At 45.8% G+C, this 23888-nt stretch overlaps 1 protein-coding gene across 3 annotated transcripts in view; it reads right to left on the reverse strand.

The window, feature by feature from the left end:
• Positions 1–716: 716 nt before the first annotated feature.
• The window catches only part of GPR143 (G protein-coupled receptor 143), a 66513-nt gene continuing 43341 nt past the window's right edge, over positions 717–23888 (reverse strand). The window contains exon 9 of one of the 3 annotated variants that reach the window (XM_077294733.1): positions 717–1312. In XM_077294733.1, coding sequence (XP_077150848.1) covers positions 1266–1312 — 47 coding nt within the window. In that variant the 3' untranslated portion in view covers positions 717–1265. Of the gene's footprint in view, positions 1313–2162; positions 2442–23888 lie in introns of those variants that run through there. The other 2 variants (XM_077294732.1, XM_077294731.1) reach the window with 2 other exon arrangements.

Here is a 23888-nt window from a genome sequence, read left to right on the forward strand (position 1 = left end):
CCCTAAAGGTACCTTCACACGAAACGACTTTGTAACGATATCGCTAGCGATCCGTGACGTTGCAGCGTCCTCGCTAGCGATATCGTTTCGTTTGACACGCAGCAGCGATCAGGATCCTGCTGTGATGTCGCTGGTCGCTGAATAAAGTCCAGAACTTTATTTGGTCGTCCGATCGCCGTGTATCGTTGTGTTTGAAAGCAAAAGCAACGATACCAGCGATATTTTACACTGGTAACCAGGGTAAACATCGGGTTGCTAAGCGCAGGGCCGCGCTTAGTAACCCGATGTTTACCCTGGTTACCAGCGTAAAAGTAAAAAAAACAAACAGTACATGCTCACCTGCGCGTCCCCCAGCGTCTGCTTCCTGACACTGACTGAGCCCGGCCCTAAAGTGAAAGTGAAAGCACAGCGGTGACGTCACCGCTGTGCTGTTAGGGCCTGAGCTCAGTCAGTGTCAGGAAGCAGACGCTGGGGGACGCGCAGGTGAGCATGTACTGTTTGTTTTTTTTACTTTTACGCTGGTAACCAGGGTAAACATCGGGTTACTAAGCGCGGCCCTGCGCTTAGCAACCCGATGTTTATCCTGGTTACCCGGGGACCTCGGCATCGTTGGTCGCTGGAGAGCGGTCTGTGTGACAGCTCCCCAGCGATCAAACAGCGACGCTGCAGCGATCGGCATCGTTGTCGCTATCGCTGCAGCGTCGCTTCGTGTGAAGGTACCTTAAGAGCTTCAAGATGGTGTTTGTGATTATTCGGCACTTAGCCCAGCAAGGACCCTTCTACTTTAGTTTCAGGACTTATCGGTACCATCATACATCTGAATATATATATAAATAGCCTTATAGAGGTCCAGTGTCTCTTCTGTCAGAGACACTTCGAAAACTGCTCCGAGTAGACAATTACTAAAGTAATGGTACAACATTGTCGTTTTATTGATTTATGCATAGAAAGGGTTAATCGCGTTGTATTTTGCTCGCATATAACTCTTAATTCTGTTTAAGTGTACCTGTGTATACTCTCAGTCGGTGTTATTGAGCGTAACTGCTATCACTGCATTTGTTACTTATACACTGCTTACCTACCATCCTTTCCTTTGTTTTATAGACTGGTTAGTAAATAATATTATATCTTTGTGCGTGTCTGCTGATTGTTGCTGTACCCCTCGTCCTGTAACCGTCCCTTGTCCAAGATTCAACCGTCACCGTTGCTACTAATCACTGACCACAGCAGTGACTTCTTGACTCTGGGGATGTCATCAATACAGCTTATGACTGGCTACCACAGTCATATGGCACAGGGCAATCCTCCATTGCTGTGAGAAGACAACAAAAGGTTAAGACACTGGTGAACAAATATGTAGAAATTCCACCAAGGATAAGGAGCTGGTACACCGATCAGCCATTGCATTAGGGGTAAGCCGATATGGTAAAGCAGTTAGTCTCTCACTTGATTTTGTAGGTGATAACTGCTTCATCCGCAGCAATGTCTGAGTATTACAAGCAAACCATGCTTATCCCACTAGGAATTTAGTGCAAATTCACAACAAAAAATTCCAAGAATTAAATGCAGATCTCGGCACTGATTTTGCTACTCATTTCACCCTTAGTATTGCATTGGGTGAAGTTCACAGTATTTTCACACAGATAAGGATGATAATGTATGTAAAGCACTGTGGAATTATCACCAAAACGGCAACAATTCTGCCATGTTTGAACTCGGCCTAACTGCTCAGAAGCTTTATTGATGTGTAATGTTTCCAGTTCACAATCTATAAATGCTCCAATACATCTGTGACATGGTCTCCCGATACTTACCCACACGCAACCTTCGATCCTCTGAAGATCTCCTTTTCTACACCCCTATTATCTCTTCTTCCCACAACCTCATCCAAGACTTCTCCCGTGCTTCCCCCATACTCTGGAACTCTCTACCCCAACGCATCAGACTCTCTCCCACCACGGAAACCTTCAAGAAGAACCTGAAGACTCACCTCTTCCGACAAGCCTACAGCCTGCAGCAAACCTCAACCTACTGAATCGCCACACAACCAGCTCTACCGTCTCCTAGTGTATCCTCACCCATCCCCTGCAGACTGTGAGCCCTCGCGGGCAGGGTCCTCTCTCCTTGTGTACTTGTGTGTGCATTGTATGGCTTATGTTTATTGTACTTGTCTATGTATGCCCCTTCCACGTGTAAAGCGCCATAGAATAAATGGTGCTATAAAAATGAATAATAATAATGATCTCAATAATCTTTTAATGGGGTAAACATTACAATGCAAATTCTTGAGAGTCCTATGATTTGACGGTATTATGACTCTCAGTCTGCATCCTTTGGTTCAGTGTGACAGTCATTCTCCACTGATTCATCGTCAGCCTCTATGTCATGAAAATCTGGCACTTCATTGGATATGTGGATTTCAATTGTGCTAGCTTCAGAACCTAGCAAAACAAAAGAGACCTGTGTTCAGGACATCCATCAATTCATGTATCTTTATATTTTATGCCTGCTTTCCCATTTGCTCATGCAAAAAAGAAGGTATGTGCCAGTTTAAGCAGTTTTACATTGTCAGCAGGATTTTGCAATGTAATCCAAGAGAAGCATGATGTAGGTTCACAGAGAACTTGATTCCAGTATTGTTTCACTTACTGAACTGCTTGTTGCAGTTTTAATTGAATCCCTGTTTTGTCTGTTGTAGATGTAAAAGTGCTATGAATTCTGGGCTCTGCCCACACCCCTGATTGGCAGCTGCACTGTCAGCAAGTTTCCAATCAGTGGTAGGGGCGGGGTTATAAAGATTAGCTAGACTGCCTTGCATGTGAGATCTAGTCCTATAATGAAAACCTCCTGCTGATAAAACACTGATTGTATTGAAACCACAACTGACAGAAAAGTATGTGATTACATTGCTGGAATCAGGTTCTCTTGCCCCATATTATACTGTTCTCAGATTAAATAGCAAAAACCTGTTGAAAAATTCCCTTTAAATTAAAACTTGCAATTATTTTATTATTATTATCTTCTTTTTACAGGTCAGTTTTAGACAGAATACAAAAATAACAAAAAATATCTATTCAGATCTCATCAAATCTGGAATAAAATAATTTTTTTTTAACGAAAAATTCCTTTTTCAAGGTGAATGATTCCTGCAGCCCAAACCATGGGCAGAAAGAATAAGTTCATGTCTGCATGATTACAGCCAGGTATATTTTTCTCCAAATTGCTCAGGCCTTTCAGAAAAAAAAGTATTTTAAAGATCTGATCAGGAACCATAGCCAGAGACAAGACTACCCCATCTCTGTCCTCTGCCGGCTCTTCCCAGCGCTGCTGTGGATGATTTACAGGTCTATGATCTATCCCAATATATACATGAGGGAGAGACCCATCAATCAGCTGCAGCAGCGCTGGGAGGAGCTGATCTTTAAGGCATATTTTCCCTGAAACGAGTCGCAGAGAAAATATACCTGTTATCCTGGCTTCACCGCTAAGGCTGGTGGTTGGCTGTCTGGTCATGTGTTGTAAATGGGACATCACCGCTACAACCCTGCAAACAAGGACAGCCGGGGAGCAGCGGAGGAGTGACAGGGGATTCTACAAGTTTGCAATGCCTATTTTGATATTTTACAGCATTACCAGTCTTTGTCCCAATTTTCTTCTATCTCAGACAACACCTTTAAGTGGAATTGTCCTTGCAAAAGAGAAACACAAGAGGTCCAGCAGTAATAGCAGCTGGGTCATAACACAGACATATTGCCAATGTCGGCAAAATTAGTTGGGCAAAATACCCTATAAATATATACAATAAATAAAAGGCATCAAGGTATTTTACAAAATATTTATTGTAAATGTTACCACTTTCTAATATATACTGCAGTCTATTCCAACAATATCTTGAAAAGTATGAATTCATTTTATACACAGATTTAAAAAATAAAATCATGGTACATAGTGTGCGGCACAGCATAGCATCATGTTTAATGGAAATATATTTTTTGTTTGCAATTCAACGTAAGACATTTAAGTGACATCTGGAACTAAAACAGATGCTATTAAAGCGAATCTGTCAACAGGTTTTTTCTATTTAATATGAGTAATATAGGGCAAGTGAGCCTGATTACAGGGATTTGTCCCTTATTAGGCTGTGTGCTGTAGTTTCATTACAATCAGTGTTTTATCAGCAGGAGCTTATAGAGGACTAGGTTTCACATGCAGGCCAGTCAAGCTAATCTGTGTAACCCCACACTTACGGTCGTCTTGCTGACAATGCACAGTGTACAAAGGAAGCTGCCAATCAGGGGTGTTGGCGGGGTTATACACAGATCAGTATTATGACCGCTGCTACATGTACTGCAGAGAAAGCAGGGATTCTATCCAAATTATAACAAGCAATCCAGTAAGTGATTCATCACAGGAATCAGGGTCTCTAATGCTCGCAGATTTCTTAGAAAAAAACTGCTGACATATTTCCTTTAAAGGAGCTCTCCATCCCATAAAGCTATGGTATTATTATTATTATTATTATTATTATTATTATTATTACATTGCGAGGATTTACTTTATGTTATCAATTTATAATTGGTGGAGGTTTAGTTAACCCTAAGAATAAAGGTGAAGCAATGCTACTGTAGCTTAAATGACACCGTGCAGCAATTTGCCTGACATCTAGGTAACTGAGGTCTGCTGTGCGAAGACAAAATAGAGAGATGGAAGCAGCACTACACTGGCGCAGCCACCCCTTCAGTATCAAAATCAGTGGAGGTTCCAGACATCATATCGCCACCTATCATAACGATAATGGAAAAGTCATGATGAAAAAAAATGTTATAGTGTTTGTCATCCACATCCTGGTTCCCCATCGAGGTGCCCTGTGCAGGAACAGGAACCCTTACACGAAATATTGCAATTTCATAAAAATTATGCTGCATAAAAGCAATGACATATCTATGCGTGACACATGAAATCAGGGTCTAGACGAGGGTTAAACAGAGTAGGTGGCCTACATATCAATAAAGGGGGGTAAGAGGGTGAAATTGAGATTCCATTTATTCCAATGAGATGTTACTACCTAATAAAACAATACTGTAGGACTCCAAGTACCATGGGTGCTTCTATGTAGTGTACCGTAAGAGAGAAGATACAAGGAGTGGACCCTGCTACAGACCCTGGCAAACTGCACATGTATGGAGAGGACGGAGCAATATGGAGAGTATGTATTACAGATAAGAACACAAGGAATTGTTAACAAAAGGGTTCAATGGGGGAAGTGAACAATTATCCAACCATCAGCAATGATGCTTAATCTCAGGGCTCAGGAGAGCGCATCCGAATCCCCTGCTTTGCGTTTGTCCCACCCTTGTATCAAGAGATTTCCAAGTAGATAGCTGGAGTTGAAAAAGTGGCAGAGGGTAAAAATAAACAAATTCTATATTCTGTTAATCCAATGCTCTAAGTCAGACCTGGGCAAAGTGCAGCCAGCTGGCTGTCTCAGTCCGGCCAATGGACCAAGACAGCCGTGGGGCTGGAAACCAGAGGCCCATGCTCCGCCCCGTGCCCGCCAGCTCACTGTCTACATTGTCTCCATAGGCGCTGACTGCATTGGTGGAGGAGGGGCCTCCAGCCACTTCCTCCACCAATCAACGTGTGAAACAGATGACGCGAAGACATCATTTCATCGTGTCAGCTGTGTACTGCGGAGAGTCAGCGCACCAGAGGCAGAGAGAGAAGCAGAGCACCGGGGAACGGGACCGAGGGGAGAATGTGGTGTGTTTTTTCATGTGTATGGGATGTTTGGGTGGGCATGGGGAGGCTATGGGGTGACATGCTGCATATGGTGCTGCATATGGGGGTGACATGCTGCAACAAGGTGCAGAACATGGGGGTGACATGCTGCAGATGGTGCTGGCTATGGGGGTGGCATGCTGCAACAAGGTGCAGCATATGGGGGTGACATGCTGCAGATGGTGCTGCATATGGGGGTGACATGCTGCACATGATGCTGCATATGGGGGTGTCATGCTGCACATGGTGCTGCATATGGGGGTGACATGTTGCAGATGGTGCTGCATATGGGGGTGACATGCTGCAGATGGTGCTGCATATGGGGGTGACATGCTGCAGATGGTGCTGCATATGGGGGTGACATGCTGCACATGGTGCTGCATATGGGGGTGACATGCTGCAGATGGTGCTGCATATGGGGGTGACATGCTGCAGATGGTGCTGCATATGGGGGTGACATGCTGCAGATGGTGCTGCATATGGGGGTGACATGCTGCACATGGTTCTGGCTATGGCGGTGGCATGCTGCACATGGTGCTGCATATGGGGGTGTCATGCAGCACATGGTGCTGAATATGGGGGGTGACATGCTGCAGATGGTGCTGCATATGGGGGTGACATGCTGCAGATGGTGCTGCATATGGAGGTGATATGCTGCACATGGTGCTGAATATGGGGGTGACATGCTGCAGATGGTGCTGCATATGGGGGTGACATGCTGCACATTGTGCTGCATATGGGGGTGTCATGCTGCAGATGGTGCTGTATAAGGGGGTGGCATGCTGCAGATGGTGCTGTATAAGGGGGTGGCATGCTGCACATGGAGAGGCTATGGGGGTGACATTCTGCACATGGTAAGGCTAAGGGGGTGTCATGCTGCATATGGGGAGGCTATGGGGGCCTCATGCAGTATATGGGGAGGCTATGGGGGCCTCATGTAGTATATGGGGAGGCTATGGGGGTCTCATGCAGTGTATATAGGGAGGCTGGGTGGGGCTCATTCAATGTATATAGGGAAGCTGTGCGGGGCTCATGCAATGTATATAGGGAGGATGTGCAGGGCTCATGCCGCATATGGGGGAGGCTGTTTAGAGCTCATGCCACATATGGGGGAGGCTGGTGTGGGGCTCATACCCTATATTGGGAAGGAAGGTGTGGGGTTCATGCTGCATATGGGGTAGGCTGTGTGGAGCTCATGCCGCATATGGGGGAGGCTGTGTGAGGGCTCTTACAGTATATAAGGGGCTGTGTGGTAGGGGCTCATACGATATACAAAAGGGGCTGTACTCGGGTTCAAACGATATATAGTAAGATGTCAGCATACTTAATTCTGCTCAATATTAAGTGATACAATTAATATTAATATAATTATATACGGTAATATAATAATTATAATTATTGATATTAATATTGAGTAGAATCAATATCATCCTTTTGGTTCAGCCCTCCACAACAGTCATAGTCTCTCATGTGGCCCCTCGGGAAAATTAATTGCCCACCCCTGCCCAAGTAATTTTGCAGTCGTTATAATATAAACCTTTCTTATTTCTGTATTTATTCAGATACACTTCTTCCCAGAACTTGTAAAGGGACAGAAATCTCTGTTAGCGCAGCTTTTACTATTATGAGCTGTCATGGAAAAACTGACATTAGAAAAGCAAACAATGGCAAAGCCAACATTCTCCATCATGTCTCGCTCTGCGCACTGCTTCCGTCAGCTAAATAAACAGCAGTGTCCTGGAGTGAGTGGGATACAACTGAATGTCAGTTTCAGTACTTTCTATAAATGTCTGCTGTTTGTGAGGTGGGGAACATGCATGTAGACCATATATTGCCCTATGTGCTAAATCTACGGCAAGTGTTTGACTCTCAGCTAGCGGCAAGAAGAGACAGTGAATTAAAATCGCATACTTATAGGTAAACGTTTTCTAAATGTTGAATTTACCTTTTTCATGGTAAAGCTGTTTTTTTTAGAGCGTTCATCCAGGACTATTTTATTTTTTTCTTTTGGGTCTAAGAACTAATAAGAAGGTAGTTGTTAACTACCTGCCTCTCATGCCCGGCGCCGATCTTTGCTGGCTCAGTGCAGTCACGGACCACTCCTGCCAGCGATTCTGCGGCTTCCAGTAATATAATGTCAACAGAGCACCTTCTCTTTTGCTTTGCTCTGTTGATGGGGCGTGACTGAGGATATTATGCTGATTGACAGCTGGCTCCCCGATGTATAGCTGCAGGAAGCCTGCTATGAATCAGCATTATGTCAGCAGTCACGCCCCATCAACAGAGCAGCGCGGAAAAGCTACTCAGTTGACATGAAGCAGCAGAATCGCCGGCAGGAGTGGTCTGTGATCGCTCTGAGATGACACCTGTCCGTTCTTACGCTCATAAGAAAAAAATAAAATAGTCCCAGTTAACCAATTTAATATTGATACCTGGAAACCATTATGATGGTCTAGCTGCTGTCAATAAATTTTATTAAGGGTCATACGTGAAGATCTTTTCTTCAAATTTCAGACATTTCATCTCTGAACCTAAATTCATCTTCTACATGGCGGCAATGTTGATTTCCCACTCACCAGCTTGTTTTCTAATGCACCCTGTTCAGTGCCATGGCTGTACTGGCAAAGAAGTCCAGACTCACAACAAAGCGGTCACTAATGCTGCAGTCATACTTTGTAGAGAGCAGTTTTATGTATAAATACATTAAGATTGTAGATTGGGAATGTGCTGAGGACAAATTCAACCCAGCAGCCACACAGTACTGTACAGAAAGGATAACATTTCCTGGTACAGAAGAAAAAGGAAGCAGTGGTCTGGAGAAGAAAAGGCTAAAGGTATGTGCACACAATCAGTAAACGCTGCGGGTTTGACGCTGCATAGTTGCACAGCATCCAATCTGCAGCATCCAGATGTTACAGCATAGTGGATGGGATTTTAAAAAAATCCCATCTCCACTATGCGTGCACAGACGCCCACGGCTTACCTGGGGAGACGGACATGCGGCGCGTCTTTCCAGACCGCGGCATTTTTATGGACAATGCAATACAGTATGGACCAAAGATAAAAGAGACTATACACCCACGGGAATAGTGAAATTTAGCCTTTATTAATGGTAATACCAGAAAGATTTTTTTAAAACTTATTTAAAAACATATATAGATGATCAAATAGCAGGATAAAATTACATCTCGGTCCCCATTAAAACATCAGGATTTTGCAGGTTTCTATTGTAAACTATTACCACACATGAAAAATATATACCATAAAAATGACCATGTGCACTAAAAAATATATAAGATAAAATATTTCTTTGCTCAATATCCACATATAAAAAAGGTCATGAGGTGCAAACACCAAAGTGCAAAAGAGTGCAAAAAAATGTGCAGTGCCTCACAAAGAAAAGAACTCCTGAGTCAGCATCTGCTGACCGTATATAACAAAAAAATATAAAATATTTAATGCAGTGATGTGCCAAAAAAATACATAATATATATAAAGTGCCAAAATCAGTGCATATAGCGCTGTCTCCTATGTCAGCCTCTGCTGACCATGGATACAGTACCTAAATTAGTGCGGCAATGTACCAAAATCACGTGGTATACAGTGCAGAAAAAATCCCATGCATATGTACCTGGGGGGACCAACGGCTATTCCTGCGCACCCGACGCGCGTTTCGGAAATTGCTCTCCTTCGTCAGGGATGTCTATTTATCTTGCGGAGACGCAAGTTTCCGCAAGATAAATTTCACCCATACAATGTATTGGACTCGGGGATTCTGCTAGTCCTACGTAGCAAAAGAAGATCACAGAGATTATAAACCCAAGTTCTCTGTAAAAAAAGAAACCTCTAACCTACAAGAAATACTAGTAATATTTTGGGAGTTACATGGACCATGTTATATATTTTTCTAAACTTGACATCCATTACTTCTTACTTTATGTTGTAGGAGACTCATAAAAAAGACCTCCAGGAATAGTAGAATTTTCCCTTAGCATACTCTGAGTTCATTAATGGTCCAGTGATGGCAGAAGGGAGAGGCTCTGTTTCGGCTGCCTGTGCATGTGCAAGTAAGCCCATACTACTGTGCAGGCAGTACTGTACTGTCAGCCCCGATGCCATAACAAACCTACCATGGGCATCATGACTGCTCCAGGCATAACAGGTGGGTGCAATGTCAAGAGAGGAGGGTTACCACTATGATTGCTACTAAAATGGGGGCACTATGGGGCAAAAAAAAAATGTCTGCATTATGGGTGCACTGTGACTAGAATCATTATGTGTTCAAAGGCAGCAGACCCGAGGGTTTATTCTAAATTTTAATGGGAATGACCACTGCCTTTATCAGAAATAATGTCTCAGTTATAGACAGGTATGCATTTAACTCATTCATGTAGTAAGCCCAAAAGAAAACAACTTGAAAGATTAGACAACTTCCAAGCACACACTCCCAACAAACCAAACAATCAGCCAATGCTGAAAAGTAATCAATTTCTATAGGTTGAAAACCTAAATGAACCTGAAAAAAAACATTTCACAGTAGTTTATAAATTTATTCAGTATTTAGTATTTGTCCTATTCAAAACTAAGTCTCTTGGCTTCACCTAAAAAGCTTCTATTTTTTTCTGGCATATGGGGCTCGTTCCTTTTCTTACAGACTATTTTTCCTCTTTTTGACAAACCATGTAATTTTAAATAGCTGAAAGTAGCTGTATCAGATGAAACCACACAAGGGGGAGGTTAGATCTGTGTGCGAGGGGTTGTCCTGTTAAAATAAATTACCGTACTGATTGGCTGGAATCAAAACACTGAGAACCGCAATGATTGGCAAAGCAGGGATTTTTTACCTATGGAGCACTTTTGTCCCTGCTGCAAAATAGTGTATCATGTTGGATGCCCGAACGCTGTTCCATTCATTTTCTATGTGGCTGCTGGAAAAGGCCGAGCACAGCGCTCGGCAGCTTCATAGAGAATGAACGGGGCAGTGGTTGAGCATGTGTAGCGCCCCCACTGCCGCAGGGCCGAGGGGTACCCGGTACCGGGCCTCTGAGTCTCTGCTCTGGGGTTGTCACGGTGGCTAGGCCCGATCCGTGACCCTGCCGAGGGGCGCACAGTCAGTGGTAGATATGATGGATGATGGTAGTGGTGGTGGTGCGGTGCAATAAATAACGAGGACACCAGGTTGCAGTCTCTTTACCTCTTTACTGAAGATCTCTGGGTCCTCAGTCCGGAATACGGTTCACCAGGCTGCGCAAGTCCGGCCGGTCCGATGGCACCTCCAGAGTTCTCTTTACAGGTGGAAATCTGTGCCTTCCTTCTTGCGCTATGTGTTGCGGTCCTTCCTTGCTGTGCTTACGGAAAGTCCCCACAACTGTTGTGTCTGTTTCTTAAGTTCCCTCACAACTCGATTAGATGATGTTCTGCTAATCCTCCGTCCCTCCCTGATGTTACGGTTAGGACGGCACCCATTTGACGGGTAGGCTCGGAGCTCTTCCGGGACCCTAGAGTCGCCCCTCTCCACAAGTTGCCCCCCAAGACTGCATAGGTGATTTAGGTGAGACAGCCCGCCTGAGACTGACTGTCCTGCCGTAGGTTCGAAGTATTGCCTGAAGCTGTATATAGTAATACTTCCTTCGGCGTTCCGGCCACCGGTTGTTTGCGCCTCAGTAGGATGTTGCCTCGATCTTACAGCACGACCCCTACTGGTATTCTCCTTGTTGCTTTGATCTCGTTTCTCACTCAGCACAATCTATCTCGCTTCTAGTCCTTCCTTGGGCACCTGTTGTGAATTCTGTTTTTGGGCTCCCTCTGGTGGTTACTGGTGGTACTGGCTGACTTTTGTCTTGCACCTGTTCCCATCAGGAAACTGGGAGTTTCCTATTTAGTCTGGCTTCTCAGTCATTCTAGTGCCGGCAATCAATGTTACCAGAGCACCTCTGTTGCTTGCTACCTGCTCCAAGTCTGCAACTCAGCTAAGTTGGATCTTTGGCATTTTTTGTGTTTGTTTGTCCAGCATGCATTTATATTTCTCTTGCTGCTGGAAGCTCTAGTGATCTGAAATTACTACTCCGGTGTCATGAGTTGATAACGGAGTTAAAGTAATTTCAGGATGGCTGTTTAGGGTTTTGAGGTGACCACGAAGTCCTCTTTTGTATGTTCTGCTATCTAGTCAGAGGGCCTCTCTTTGCTGAATCTATATTCATACTGCGTACGTGTTTTCCTCTTACCTAACCGTTATTATATGTGGGGGGCTACTATCACTTTTGGGGTTTCCCTGGAGGCAAGCCAGGTCTGTGTATTCCTCTACTAGGGGGTAACTAGATCTCCGGCTGGTGCGAGGTGTCTAGGGATAATCGTAGGCACAACCCCTGGCTACTATTAGTTGCGTGTTAGGTTCAGCGTCGCGGTCATCTGAGATTCCATCATTCCTAGAGCTAGTCCGTTTTTGCCTGAGTCCCTGCCATTGGGAACCATGACAGGCACCGTCGCTATACTGAGCAGGCACGGTCCCGTTACGTTCTCTCAGTTTGCCAAGCCTCTGTCAGGATCCCACCCCTGACAGCGACCCTACCAAATCTTCCCCTGCAACACCCTCTGCCACAAGGTGTTGCCTGGCTCCAACCCAGTCAGCTTTCTGTCTAACTTCCTGCCTGACCCCCAGTTTTACCAGTGTTGTGGAGAGTGGCCTAGTAAATAGAACCCTTAGCTCCCCCTGGAGGCCCGGCGGTGAAATGTATTGGTGTCTGTGATACCTGCTCAGATGAACTCCTTCAGTGCCATCAGACGTACCATAGCTCCCCTTAGTGGCGGAGCCACAGTACTGCAACGACCAGGACTCTGGGGCGCTGCACTCCCCCCCGGTTAAATCCAGTACTCCGGGACTGGGAAGAAAACAACAATACAGATTAGCAAAAAGACATACAATTTGTTGAGTGCAAATAACAATAAGTATACTTGAACAGAGCTTCCCTTTATGGGAGGTGAGGACACTTGAACGTTACAAACATGGTTAAATATCATAGCAACATGCTATAAGTAACTTTTCTTACCCAACCGGGTATTCTACTTAGTACAAATTCTTGAACAATAATTTAACATTGCCTTTAAGGACGTACACTCAATATCCGCTAAAGACCCTCTTATAATCACATTATAAGGCAATTGAACTCTTTCATTCTCCTTCTTTAAATCTGCAGGACCGCCTGTCCTAGCGGCACCAGACCTACTGCCTCTCCTTTCTTACAGGACCGCTCCTTTCAGCCCAAGCCTTCTGTCTTTTCAACTACTATGCACAGTATAGAACATAACATTACTTTCAATTTTAAGAGCACTGAGCCATCCATATATGGCTCCTAGGAGGACTCAGGGTTTACCTTCTATCCTCATTTTCTATCAACGTTATCAACATTTTCTTAAAGCATTAACTTCCATCATTACTTTCTTACTAGCAACTATGCAGGACACTACGTCTACCCCTACGGGCCCACTGCATCTTTCTTCTAACTTTCACTTTCTTTCGGGAAACATTATCAGCATTCTTTTACAATTAACTAGTTCAATACATATAACTTTTACATGTAAACATTATAATTTTCTTTCAAGGCATCGTTATCACTTTACTGTTTTAAGGCAGTATTACTCATAAGTACACAGATGGACATCCCCTTTAAGAGGGGACTAAGTCTTTATGAGGTAGCATATCTTCTCAGGCTACCAGTCCATACTCATCAAAGGCTCCGGAGCGGTATCTTCGCAAAGAGTCTCTCTTTAAGTAAAACCAGTAGGGAGCACCTTTAAGAAGGTGCAAACTATTTACAAAAAGTTTGTATCATGCACTGTTCATGATTGCGGCAGTTCGGAAAACTTGTGCAAAACTTAGAAAAACAAATAAAACAATAGGGATCCCGGGTCAGCAAAGGGATCCCTTTAAAAGTTAACCCAGGACGGGTTTAGCAGCAAACAGTAGACAAACAGTTAAACACGGAACTATTTACATTAATGAAGCGTTCTTGCTTACTCAGTCTTGTAGTGTAGGGGGTGGTCTTCTTCCAGGCCTCACCCGGCCAATGGGTCGCCTTGGTGTGGCAAGGGCCGGTCCTGGCTTCAGCAACGACAGGATCCCTCGCCGGGATGCCCTCCTAGCTTGTGGGCAAGCGCGACCCAGAGGCACGCGATGGACCCGGACCTCCTGAGGTTCCGCGGGGACGGGCTCTGGCACCTTCTCCACGGAAGGCTCATCCTCCGGCGTTCCAGTAGCAGCCTGCAGGGCGACGCACCGCTGGACACCCCGAGCTATCCAGCCTGTTCCACCCGCTTCCCTCCTCCACCGGGTGTAGGTCACAGCATCGCCAGGCTCCAGATCGGGATCGTACCCTCCCCCGCAGGGCTCCACTTCTTCCCGATCCACACGGACCTGCAGTGGCTCCCCGATCTCCTGTATAACTCCCCTTCCTTTCCGGGAGTTAAAGGATACCACTACACCCCAGTGCGACGGTGGAACCTCCTCAACACTCCTCAGATCGACCTGGGCTGCCGGTTGGGGCCTGTTCCGCCACGCTGTCATCAGGCGCTGCAGGTGCTCCACCTCCGGCAGGATCCTCAGGCCCTGTGCCTGCAGCTCACACGCCGCCGCGGCCGAAACGAAGGAAGCGGGAGACACCGGAGACAGGCGGACCTCCGTGGGTTGGCCCAGCCGAGCGATTACACGGGCATCGGCTTCCAGGCGGTAGGCTACCTGCCGGGCCTTGGCTGCAGCCACACACTCCTCGGACATCGGCCATGGGGGTTGGCCTATCGGTAGCTCCGCAAGGGTCAGTTCCCGCAGCGATGGCGCGTCCGGGGCTGTGTCGGGTTCTGCAACCTCATGCTGAGTTGGGGCATTCGCACGCGGTGCTTCCGGCGTCGCCATTTTTGCTTCTTCTCTCGTGTCCTCTTCCCGCGGTCTCTTTCGTGGGCGGCCCCGTCTCCATGGTCTCCACCCTCCAAACAGGATCAGGAGGCGGACCTCGGCTGTTGACGGACACGTCCTCAGGACACAGAAATATTTAGACTGGGCGGCCATTGTCCTTCGCGCTCTTCAGCTTGTCTACGCCCACTCCACGCCCCTCTTCTTCTCCTGCGCTCTCCTCAGCGCTGTAATGGCGGCGGATTTTGGCGGTAAATGGCGCAGCACAGTCCTTGCAATAAAGTACAGTCCAAGCACAATAAATCACAGTTCCAAGGCACACATGACCTGATTCTTCAGGCTTAAGTAGATCCTGTTCGTGATGCCAAGTTGTAGCGCCCCCACTGCCGCAGGGCCGAGGGGTACCCGGTACCGGGCCTCTGAGTCTCTGCTCTGGGGTTGTCACGGTGGCTAGGCCCGATCCGTGACCCTGCCGAGGGGCGCACAGTCAGTGGTAGATATGATGGATGATGGTAGTGGTGGTGGTGCGGTGCAATAAATAACGAGGACACCAGGTTGCAGTCTCTTTACCTCTTTACTGAAGATCTCTGGGTCAGTCCGGAATACGGTTCACCAGGCTGCGCAAGTCCGGCCGGTCCGATGGCACCTCCAGAGTTCTCTTTACAGGTGGAAATCTGTGCCTTCCTTCTTGCGCTATGTGTTGCGGTCCTTCCCTGCTGTGCTTACGGAAAGTCCCCACAACTGTTGTGTCTGTTTCTTAAGTTCCCTCACAACTCGATTAGATGATGTTCTGCTAATCCTCCGTCCCTCCCTGATGTTACGGTTAGGACGGCACCCGTTTGACGGGTAGGCTCGGAGCTCTTCCGGGACCCTAGAGTCGCCCATCTCTACAAGTTGCCCCCCAAGACTGCATAGGTGATTTAGGTGAGACAGCCCACCTGAGACTGACTGTCCTGCCGTAGGTTCGAAGTATTGCCTGAAGCTGTATATAGTAATACTTCCTTCGGCGTTCCGGCCACCGGTTGTTTGCGCCTCAGTAGGATGTTGCCTCGATCTTACAGCACGACCCCTACTGGTATTCTCCTTGTTGCTTTGATCTCGTTTCTCACTCAGCACAATCTATCTCGCTTCTAGTCCTTCCTTGGGCACCGTCGCTATACTGAGCAGGCACGGTCCCGTTACGTTCTCTCAGTTTGCCAAGCCTCTGTCAGGATCCCACCCCTGACAGCAACCCTACCGAATCTTCCCCTGCAACACCCTCTGCCACAAGGTGTTGCCTGGCTCCAACCCAGTCAGCTTTCTGTCTAACTTCCTGCCTGACCCCCAGTTTTACCAGTGTTGTGGAGAGTGGCCTAGTAAATAGAACCCTTAGCTCCCCCTGGAGGCCCGGCGGTGAAATGTATTGGTGTCTGTGATACCTGCTCAGATGAACTCCTTCAGTGCCATCAGACGTACCATAGCTCCCCTTAGTGGCGGAGCCACAGTACTGCAACGACCAGGACTCTGGGGCGCTGCACTTGCACATTGCCACTCCGCTCTAACAAGCATAAAAGTGCTGCCAGCAGTTTTACCACCACCAATGAACAAGTTATCACCTATCTTGTAGATAGGTGTAGATAGGTGATAACTTGTTTTCACTAGACTAAACATTTTATAAGCATAGGACATCAAGGATTTGTCTTGTGATGTAGCATCTTATGGATATGCACAAGAAATATTCAGGAGTGCTGTTTTCTGCTTTTGTGGTGCGGAAGCGATTTGCTAAATCTTTAGGGAGTTCTGGGGTCTACCCTTTTTAAGGAAATTCTCCCAGATGTTCTTGTACTTGGCAAGTATGTCTCTTAGGCTGCAGTGACACTAGCAGTATTTGGTCAGTATTTTACATCAGTATTTGTAAGCCAAAACCAGGAGTTGGTGATAAATGCAGAAGTGGTGATGTGCTTCTATTATACTTTTCCTCTAATTGTTCCACTCCTGGTTTTGGCTTACAAATACTGATGTAAAATACTGACCAAATATTGCCAGTGTGATGGCAGCCTTAAAGATATTTCCATTTGGCTTTCTGTATTTCGTCTTTTCTGGGATATGTAAAAAATAACAGGAAGAATTAGAGTTACACCTTGGCGCCCCACAGATGAAACATAATAATGTCCCTTCTGCCGTGTGTGTAATGTGCGCAACAGGACACTCACATTAGTTGCTGGAGTCCCTTCGTCTTCTGTCACTCCGGCTTCAGATCCATGGGTCTCACAAACCACTCCAGATTCATTGTTCATTCCAAACAGTTTAACTTTAGTAATTAACAGGGTTTTCAGAACAGATGCAGCACAGTTTATACAGAGTGACATTTCTAAGGTTTTCCCTGCCTTCCCGGCAACCTCTGTTCTTCCTGGCAATCTCTGCCTCGCTTCTGACAATCCCTGCCTCGCTTCTGACAATCCCTGCCTCTGTCCAGCAATCGCTACTCTTTCTGGACAATTCCTGTCCTGTTACAGCAATCACTGCTCTTTCCGGACAATCTCTGTCCTGTCCACGCATTTAGGCCCACCAACTTCCTGCCAATCCCCTGGTCCGGCTTCGAATTAAAGGGTAACAGTCTTGCCATCTCAGCTTCACCTAATCCCTGACGTAAGCTTTGGATCCTCCTTGGAACGGTCCTGTTGGAGCTGGTGACCGCCCACACGACACTCAGCCTGGGGCCCCTTCTTACAGAAGCAACCTTATCCCCACAGCTGTCAGACTGTCCCAATTCACTGCTGCATCACAACTTACCCTGGGCATGGCTGCCCGGGCTCTGCTGTCTAACCAGGAAGTATCTTCTCTTTATCCCCACTGTTCTGCACTACACTACTCTGTAATTCCTCCCAGTCTGGAAAACCCCTATGCTGCTTATACCTAAGCTAATAGTCTTATTCCCTGTTTCTAGTATGCCCCCTCTATTCTAATCCCACTATTGTCCTATACTACCTTCTATTCTATCCCTAATTCTGTACACGACACATATCAAATACATTCACATTACAGTACATAAACAATAACGCTTATAAATGCTCTGGAACAGCACGCATCAAATGTGAACAATGTCCAAAGTGAGGGAAGCATATGACAGACTCCATTACAGCACAATGAGGAGCACCGTGACAGAGGTGACTGTTTGAGACCTAGTCAGTGCAAGAAGAGCAAAGGCCAAAAGAGAGTAAGCAGATGATCATGCGATAAGATGTGACAAACAAAAATGGGAGTGACCAAAGGCAAAATATTATTAATAAGAGTAAACATCTGGGCAATACTATACACAATATTAGTCAAAATTAGAAATTATTAATGCCCAGGGATAATAATTGCCGTGGACCTGTAGAAAGACCGGTTGTCAAACACATACCGTAGAAAAAGGGGGGAGGGAAAAACCCAAACGACAACCATAGGTCTAATAAAACTTGCTTTTGTCAGGACTCTGAACATTTTTTATTACCTTTTGTGCATTACTGCCCTTTTCCAAGATGGCGTCTTTGGTCTCATGTGCACTGTGTCTTCCTGCTATAAAACTCCACCCCAGCCTCTAGTCTGTGCTAGAGTATTCTGCCTTGCATCCAGCTCCTGACCTCTGGTGACTCCCTGGCTATATACCTGCTCCTGTGAACCTGTGGTGTTATCCTGCTACTCTGATCTGAGTTCCTGCTGCATACACCAGTTCCAGTAATCCTCCTTCATCTGCTGCTCGTGTTTACTTCCATCTGCATTTGCTGGACATGTAAGCTGTTGCTGCTTTGCAAGAACCTGAGACTATTACCCAGGCCTCCTTGGTTGAGCTAAGATATTATTTGAACTGCCTGATAAGCATATCTATCTGTGTTTTGGACTAAGCAAGGACTTATTCGTGTCAAGTATCCTCAAGAATAATTGTGCTTCATAGACTTTCTGTGTGATTGCATTTTCCTCTGAAGTTTCCTATAGACTGCTAAGCTGCATTTAATATTTACTCCAAGTGTTGTGGACTTGAGTTTCTCTCTGCACCTGTTTAAATGACCGTGTGATAATATAGACTTTCCCACTTATAAAACTGTGTCCTGTAGTTGTCTTGTTCCATGCAAAGAGTCTCCTGAGTTATCACCCGCATGGCAGCCCAGGAAAACAAACTTGCTGGCATAGAGTCCCAGTATGGATGGGCTTTTCAGGACATAAGCACGCAAATAGCTGCACAAGCGACTTTTCCCTATGGGCAACCGCCACCAGCTAGCCAACCTAAGTTGCCCCCATTTAGATTTAATGGAGATCGCGACAAATTTTTTGGCTTTGTGAATCAATGTATGCTGTATTTTGATGTGCCTGCTGACCGTTTTCCTAATGATAGATCCAAAGTATTGTGTGTAATAATGCTGCTGACCGCACGAGCGCTCGCCTGGGCGAATCCGATGATTGAGTCTCGTGACCCACGGTTAAATAACTTGGATGATTTCTTGGCCGCTATGGCATTAATGTTTGATGATCCTAATCGCCGTGCAACCGCTGAATCTGCTTTATTGCCTTTACACCAGGCAAAACGTTCTGTTATTGAGTATGCTACTGAATTCTGACTCTGGTGCAGGTGGCAATTTCATGGATATCGCATTTGCCAAGGAACATGGTATTGAAAGTCAGCAAAGAGCCTCTCCAGTTACCATGGAAACAGTGGATGGGTCACCTTTAATCTCTGGGCCTGTGGATCAGGAGACCGTACCCCTTGAAATTTTGTTGGAGCCTAATCATCAGGAGCAACTTTCTTTCTTGCTAATTTCTTCTCCTCATTTTCCTGTGATTTTAGGCATTCCTTGGTTGCGTTCTCTGAACCCAATTATCAACTGGGAGACCAAGGAGATTATCTTTCCAACAAGGAGCAACTCAGCGTTAACAGAAGCTGTCCCTGAGTCCTTGGCTACGGAACCACATGTACAGGTATTTTCTTTACCTCCAGCATATAAAGAGTTCTCTGACATCTGTGACAAGAAGAATGCAGATCAGCTTCCTCCACACAGGCATTATGACTGTCCCATTGAGTTGCTTCCTGGGGAAGCTATTCCTTTTGGTAAGGTATACCCTTTGGCGGCACCTGAGCTTAAAGCCTTAAAGGAGTATATTGATGAAAATCTGGCCAAAGGCTTCATACGTCCTTCTTCCTCACCAGCAGGGGCACCTATCTTTTTTGTAAAGAAGATGGATGGGACCCTGAGACCCTGTGTTGACTATCGGGAACTCAATAAGGTAACCGTACGAAACCGTTACCCTTTGCCTCTGATTCCCGAATTACTGAAAAGAGTCCGCCATGCTAAGGTGTTCTCTAAACTGAATCTTCGTGGGGCTTATAATTTGGTGCGTATTCGTCCAGGGGATGAGTGGAAGACAGCATTCAGATGCCGGTATGGACACTTTGAATATCTTGTGATGCCCTTCGGGCTTTGTAACACCCCTGCAATGTTTCAACACCTTGCAAATGACATTTTCAGAGATTTGTTGGACCAATTTGTAGTGATCTATTTGGACGATATACTAATCTTTTCTGACTCTCTACAGGAACATGAAGAACATGTCAAAACTGTTTTAAGACGTCTGAAAGAGAACCATCAGTATATTAAGCCAGAGAAATGCGAGTTCCATCTTTCTGAGATACAGTTCTTAGGTTATATCATCTCTCCCCAGGTGCTGAACATGGAATCTGGTAAGATTCAGGCTATCCTTGACTGGCCAGTACCCAAGAACGTTAAGGAGGTCCAACGTTTTATTGGTTTTGCAAGTTTCTACAGATGCTTCATTCGAAATTTTTCTGATATTGTCCGTCCCATTACTTCCTTGACAAAGAAGGAAAAGCCTTTTAAGTGGTCACCACAGGCTCAAGAAGCTTTTGATCGGCTTAAGATCTGTTTCACATCAGCACCTCTGTTGATACACCCAAATCCAACACTTTCTTTCATTGTGGAGGTGGATGCTTCTGATAATGCTTTGGGGGCTATTCTCTCCCAAAGAACTGGAGAGAAGGGTCTGCTACATCCTTGTGCTTTCTTTTCCCATAGACTAACCTCAGCAGAGAAGAATTACGACATGGGAGACAAGGAATTGCTGGCTATTATTGCGGCTTTCAAAGAATGGAGGCATCATCTGCAAGGAGCTGCACAACAGATCATAGTGCTAACTGACCATCGCAACTTAGAGTTCCTTAGATCCACTAGATGTCTTTCTCCTCGTCAGGCTCGTTGGAACTTATTTTTAAATCAATTTAACTTTGTTATCTCGTACCGTCCAGGTTCTCGTAATGGGAAGGCTGATGCTTTATCCCGATTCCATGCTGCAGATTCCGTACCTGGAGCCCCGTCCAAGACCATTCTATCTGATGCCAATTTCATCTGAGTTATCCATGATCAGGACTTGTGGAAGGAGTGCAGGGAGGCCTATGACGGTGATGTATTTCTGGCCAACCCACCTGTGGATATTAATCTTGTCTTTAAGGGTGGCATGTGGTTCAGAGATCGACGTATCTACGTCCCTGAGGTCGTTCAAGTTGGTACATGACTCCAAGTTGGCTGGTCACAGGGGGGTACAGAAGACACAAGAGTTCCTGAGCCGATTCTTCTGGTGGCCAATTTGCCTGAAGGATACCAAGGACTATGTTCTCTCTTGCGAGGTATGTGCTCGTTACAAGACTCCTCATGTGGCACCTAAGGGTCTTCTTTAACCATTTCCAGTTCCGTCCCGCCCTTGGGGGTCTATATCAATGGACTTTATTGTGGAGCTGCCTATATCGGGGGGCATGAATACAATCATGGTGGTAGTTGATCGCCTGACTAAAGCTGCTCATTTTCTTCCGTGCACCGGCCTCCCCTCAGCTTAAGATACAGTGAACTTGGTTATACAGAATGTCTTTCGGTTGCATGGGGTTCCGGATGAGATCATCTCTGACTGTGGAGTGCAGTTCACTTCAAGATTCTGGAAGGGGTTTTGCTCTGCACTCAATATTAATGTCTGTCTCTCTTCCGCTTACCATCCCCAGAAAAATTGTCAGACTGAGCGTACCAACCAGACGCTGGAACAATATCTAAGATGCTATGTCAGCCATCTCCAGGATGATTGGTTGGAGTTGCTGCCGTTAGCCGAATTTTCATATAACAATTCTCAGAGCGCCTCCACTAAATTTACACCTTTCTTTGCCAATCTGGGTTATCATCCGTGTATCTTACCTAGGTCTCCAATTCTCCGGTTCCAGCAGTGGAGGAAAGGCTGACTGCAATGAGGCAAAATCTGGAGGTTCTGAAGGAATCCCTGACCACAGCTCAAGAACGTTATAAGAGATCGGCTGATAGATTTTGAAAACCTGCACCCATGTTCAAGGTAGGAGATTCTGTGTAGTTAGTAACTAAGAATCTGAAGATAAACGTTCCTTCACAAAAACTTGGACAGAAATTCATTGGCCTTTTCAAGATCAACGGTATTGTGAGCTCTGTGGCCTGCCGGCTGAAGCTGCCTAGGACTATGAAGGTACACCCAGTTTTTCATGTATCTTTACTAAAGCCTGTATCTCCTAATACCTTCCAGGGACGTGTTGTGCCACCTCCGCAGCCTGTGGTGATTGATGGGCAAGAACAATTTGTCGTGGAGGAAATTGTTGATTCCAGGATTCGCAGGAATCGGCTCCAATATCTGATAAGATGGCAGGGATATCCCCCTGAGGAAGACTCTTGGGAACCTGTGAAAAACATCAATGCCCAACAGAAGATTTCTCGTTTTCATCACAGATTCCCAGAGAAACCAGGTCCAGGATCGTCCTGAGGCCGCTTCTATGGAGGGAGTAATGTCAGGACTGAACATTTTTTATTACCTTTTGTGCATTACTGCCCTTTTCCAAGATGGCATCTTTGGTCTCATGTGCACTGTGTCTTCCTGCTATAAAACTCCACCCCAGCCTTCAGTCTGTGCTAGAGTATTCTGCCTTGCATCCAGCTCCTGACCACTGGTGACTCCCTGGCTATATACCTGCTCCTGTGAACCTGTGGGGTTATCCTGCTACTCTGCTCTGAGTTCCTGCTGCATACACCAGTTCCAGTAATCCTCCTTCATCTGCTGCTCGTGTTTACTTCCATCTGCATTTGCTGGACATGTAAGCTGTTGCTGCTTTGCAAGAACCTGAGACTATTACTCAGGTCTCCCTTGTTGAGCTAAGATATTATTTGAACTGCCTTATAAGCATATCTATCTGTGTTTTGGACTAAGCAAGGACTTATTCGTTTCAAGTATCCTCAAGAATAATTTTCTTTCTGCGTGATTGCATTTTCCTCTGAAGTTTCCTATAGACTGCTAAGCTGCATTTAATATTTACTCCAAGTGTTGTGGACTTGAGTTTCTCTCTGCACCTGTTTGAATCACCGTGTGATAATATAGACTTTACCACTTATAAAACTGTGTCCTGTAGTTGTCTTGTTCCATGCAAAGAGTCTCCTGAGTTATCCCCTATAATTATTACAGCTTTATTGTGGGGGGCTAGAAGGCAGCAACAACAGTGAATGATCACCCAATTAAAAAATAGGGCATTGGGGACCCTACATGCCAGAATTTACATGAAGCACTCAATATTATATACAACTTATAGGAGGTAATAGATGTATCCAACATGTTATATAAGAACAAACATTTACATACATAGGTCCTATAATGGGCTGTGCCATACCAATTTATAATATAACCTGTAACCATGATGGAAGAGAGATAACATTTATACATCACCGTAAAGTGCAAACAGGAGCAGGCAAGTGGAGGATCCCAGTGCCCGCCCCAACGCGCGTTTTGGAACACCTTCGTCAGGGGGCGCATGATGTGACAGCAGGACAGGTAAGGGGTGTGTGGCACCCCAGGAGTTCGGGTACCACAGTAGTGCTGCCTTCCTCTCGGGGAGGGTAGTGATATGCCTGGAAACAAGAGGGGATCTCTTTGACAGGTAAATCACACACACAACACCTTCTGAATCCAGGCCAGGAGGGGGAGCTCAAAACCCTGTTTTAGGGCAGCTTCCCTGAATAAAGATCCTGGCTTGGAGGAGGCGTCAGACAGTTGGTCCTGAGAGACCAGTGAGTGCAGTTTAGTCTGGAGCAGACAGTGACAGGAAAGGAGCAGAGGAGAGATTTTAGGGCTCAAGGAGGCTGCAAATGGGCCTCCGAGGAGCCAAAGCGCAGAGACCGGGTACCGGGAG

The sequence above is a fragment of the Ranitomeya variabilis genome, chromosome 3, assembly GCF_051348905.1.
Source record: "Ranitomeya variabilis isolate aRanVar5 chromosome 3, aRanVar5.hap1, whole genome shotgun sequence".
Taxonomy (NCBI): domain Eukaryota; kingdom Metazoa; phylum Chordata; class Amphibia; order Anura; family Dendrobatidae; genus Ranitomeya; species Ranitomeya variabilis.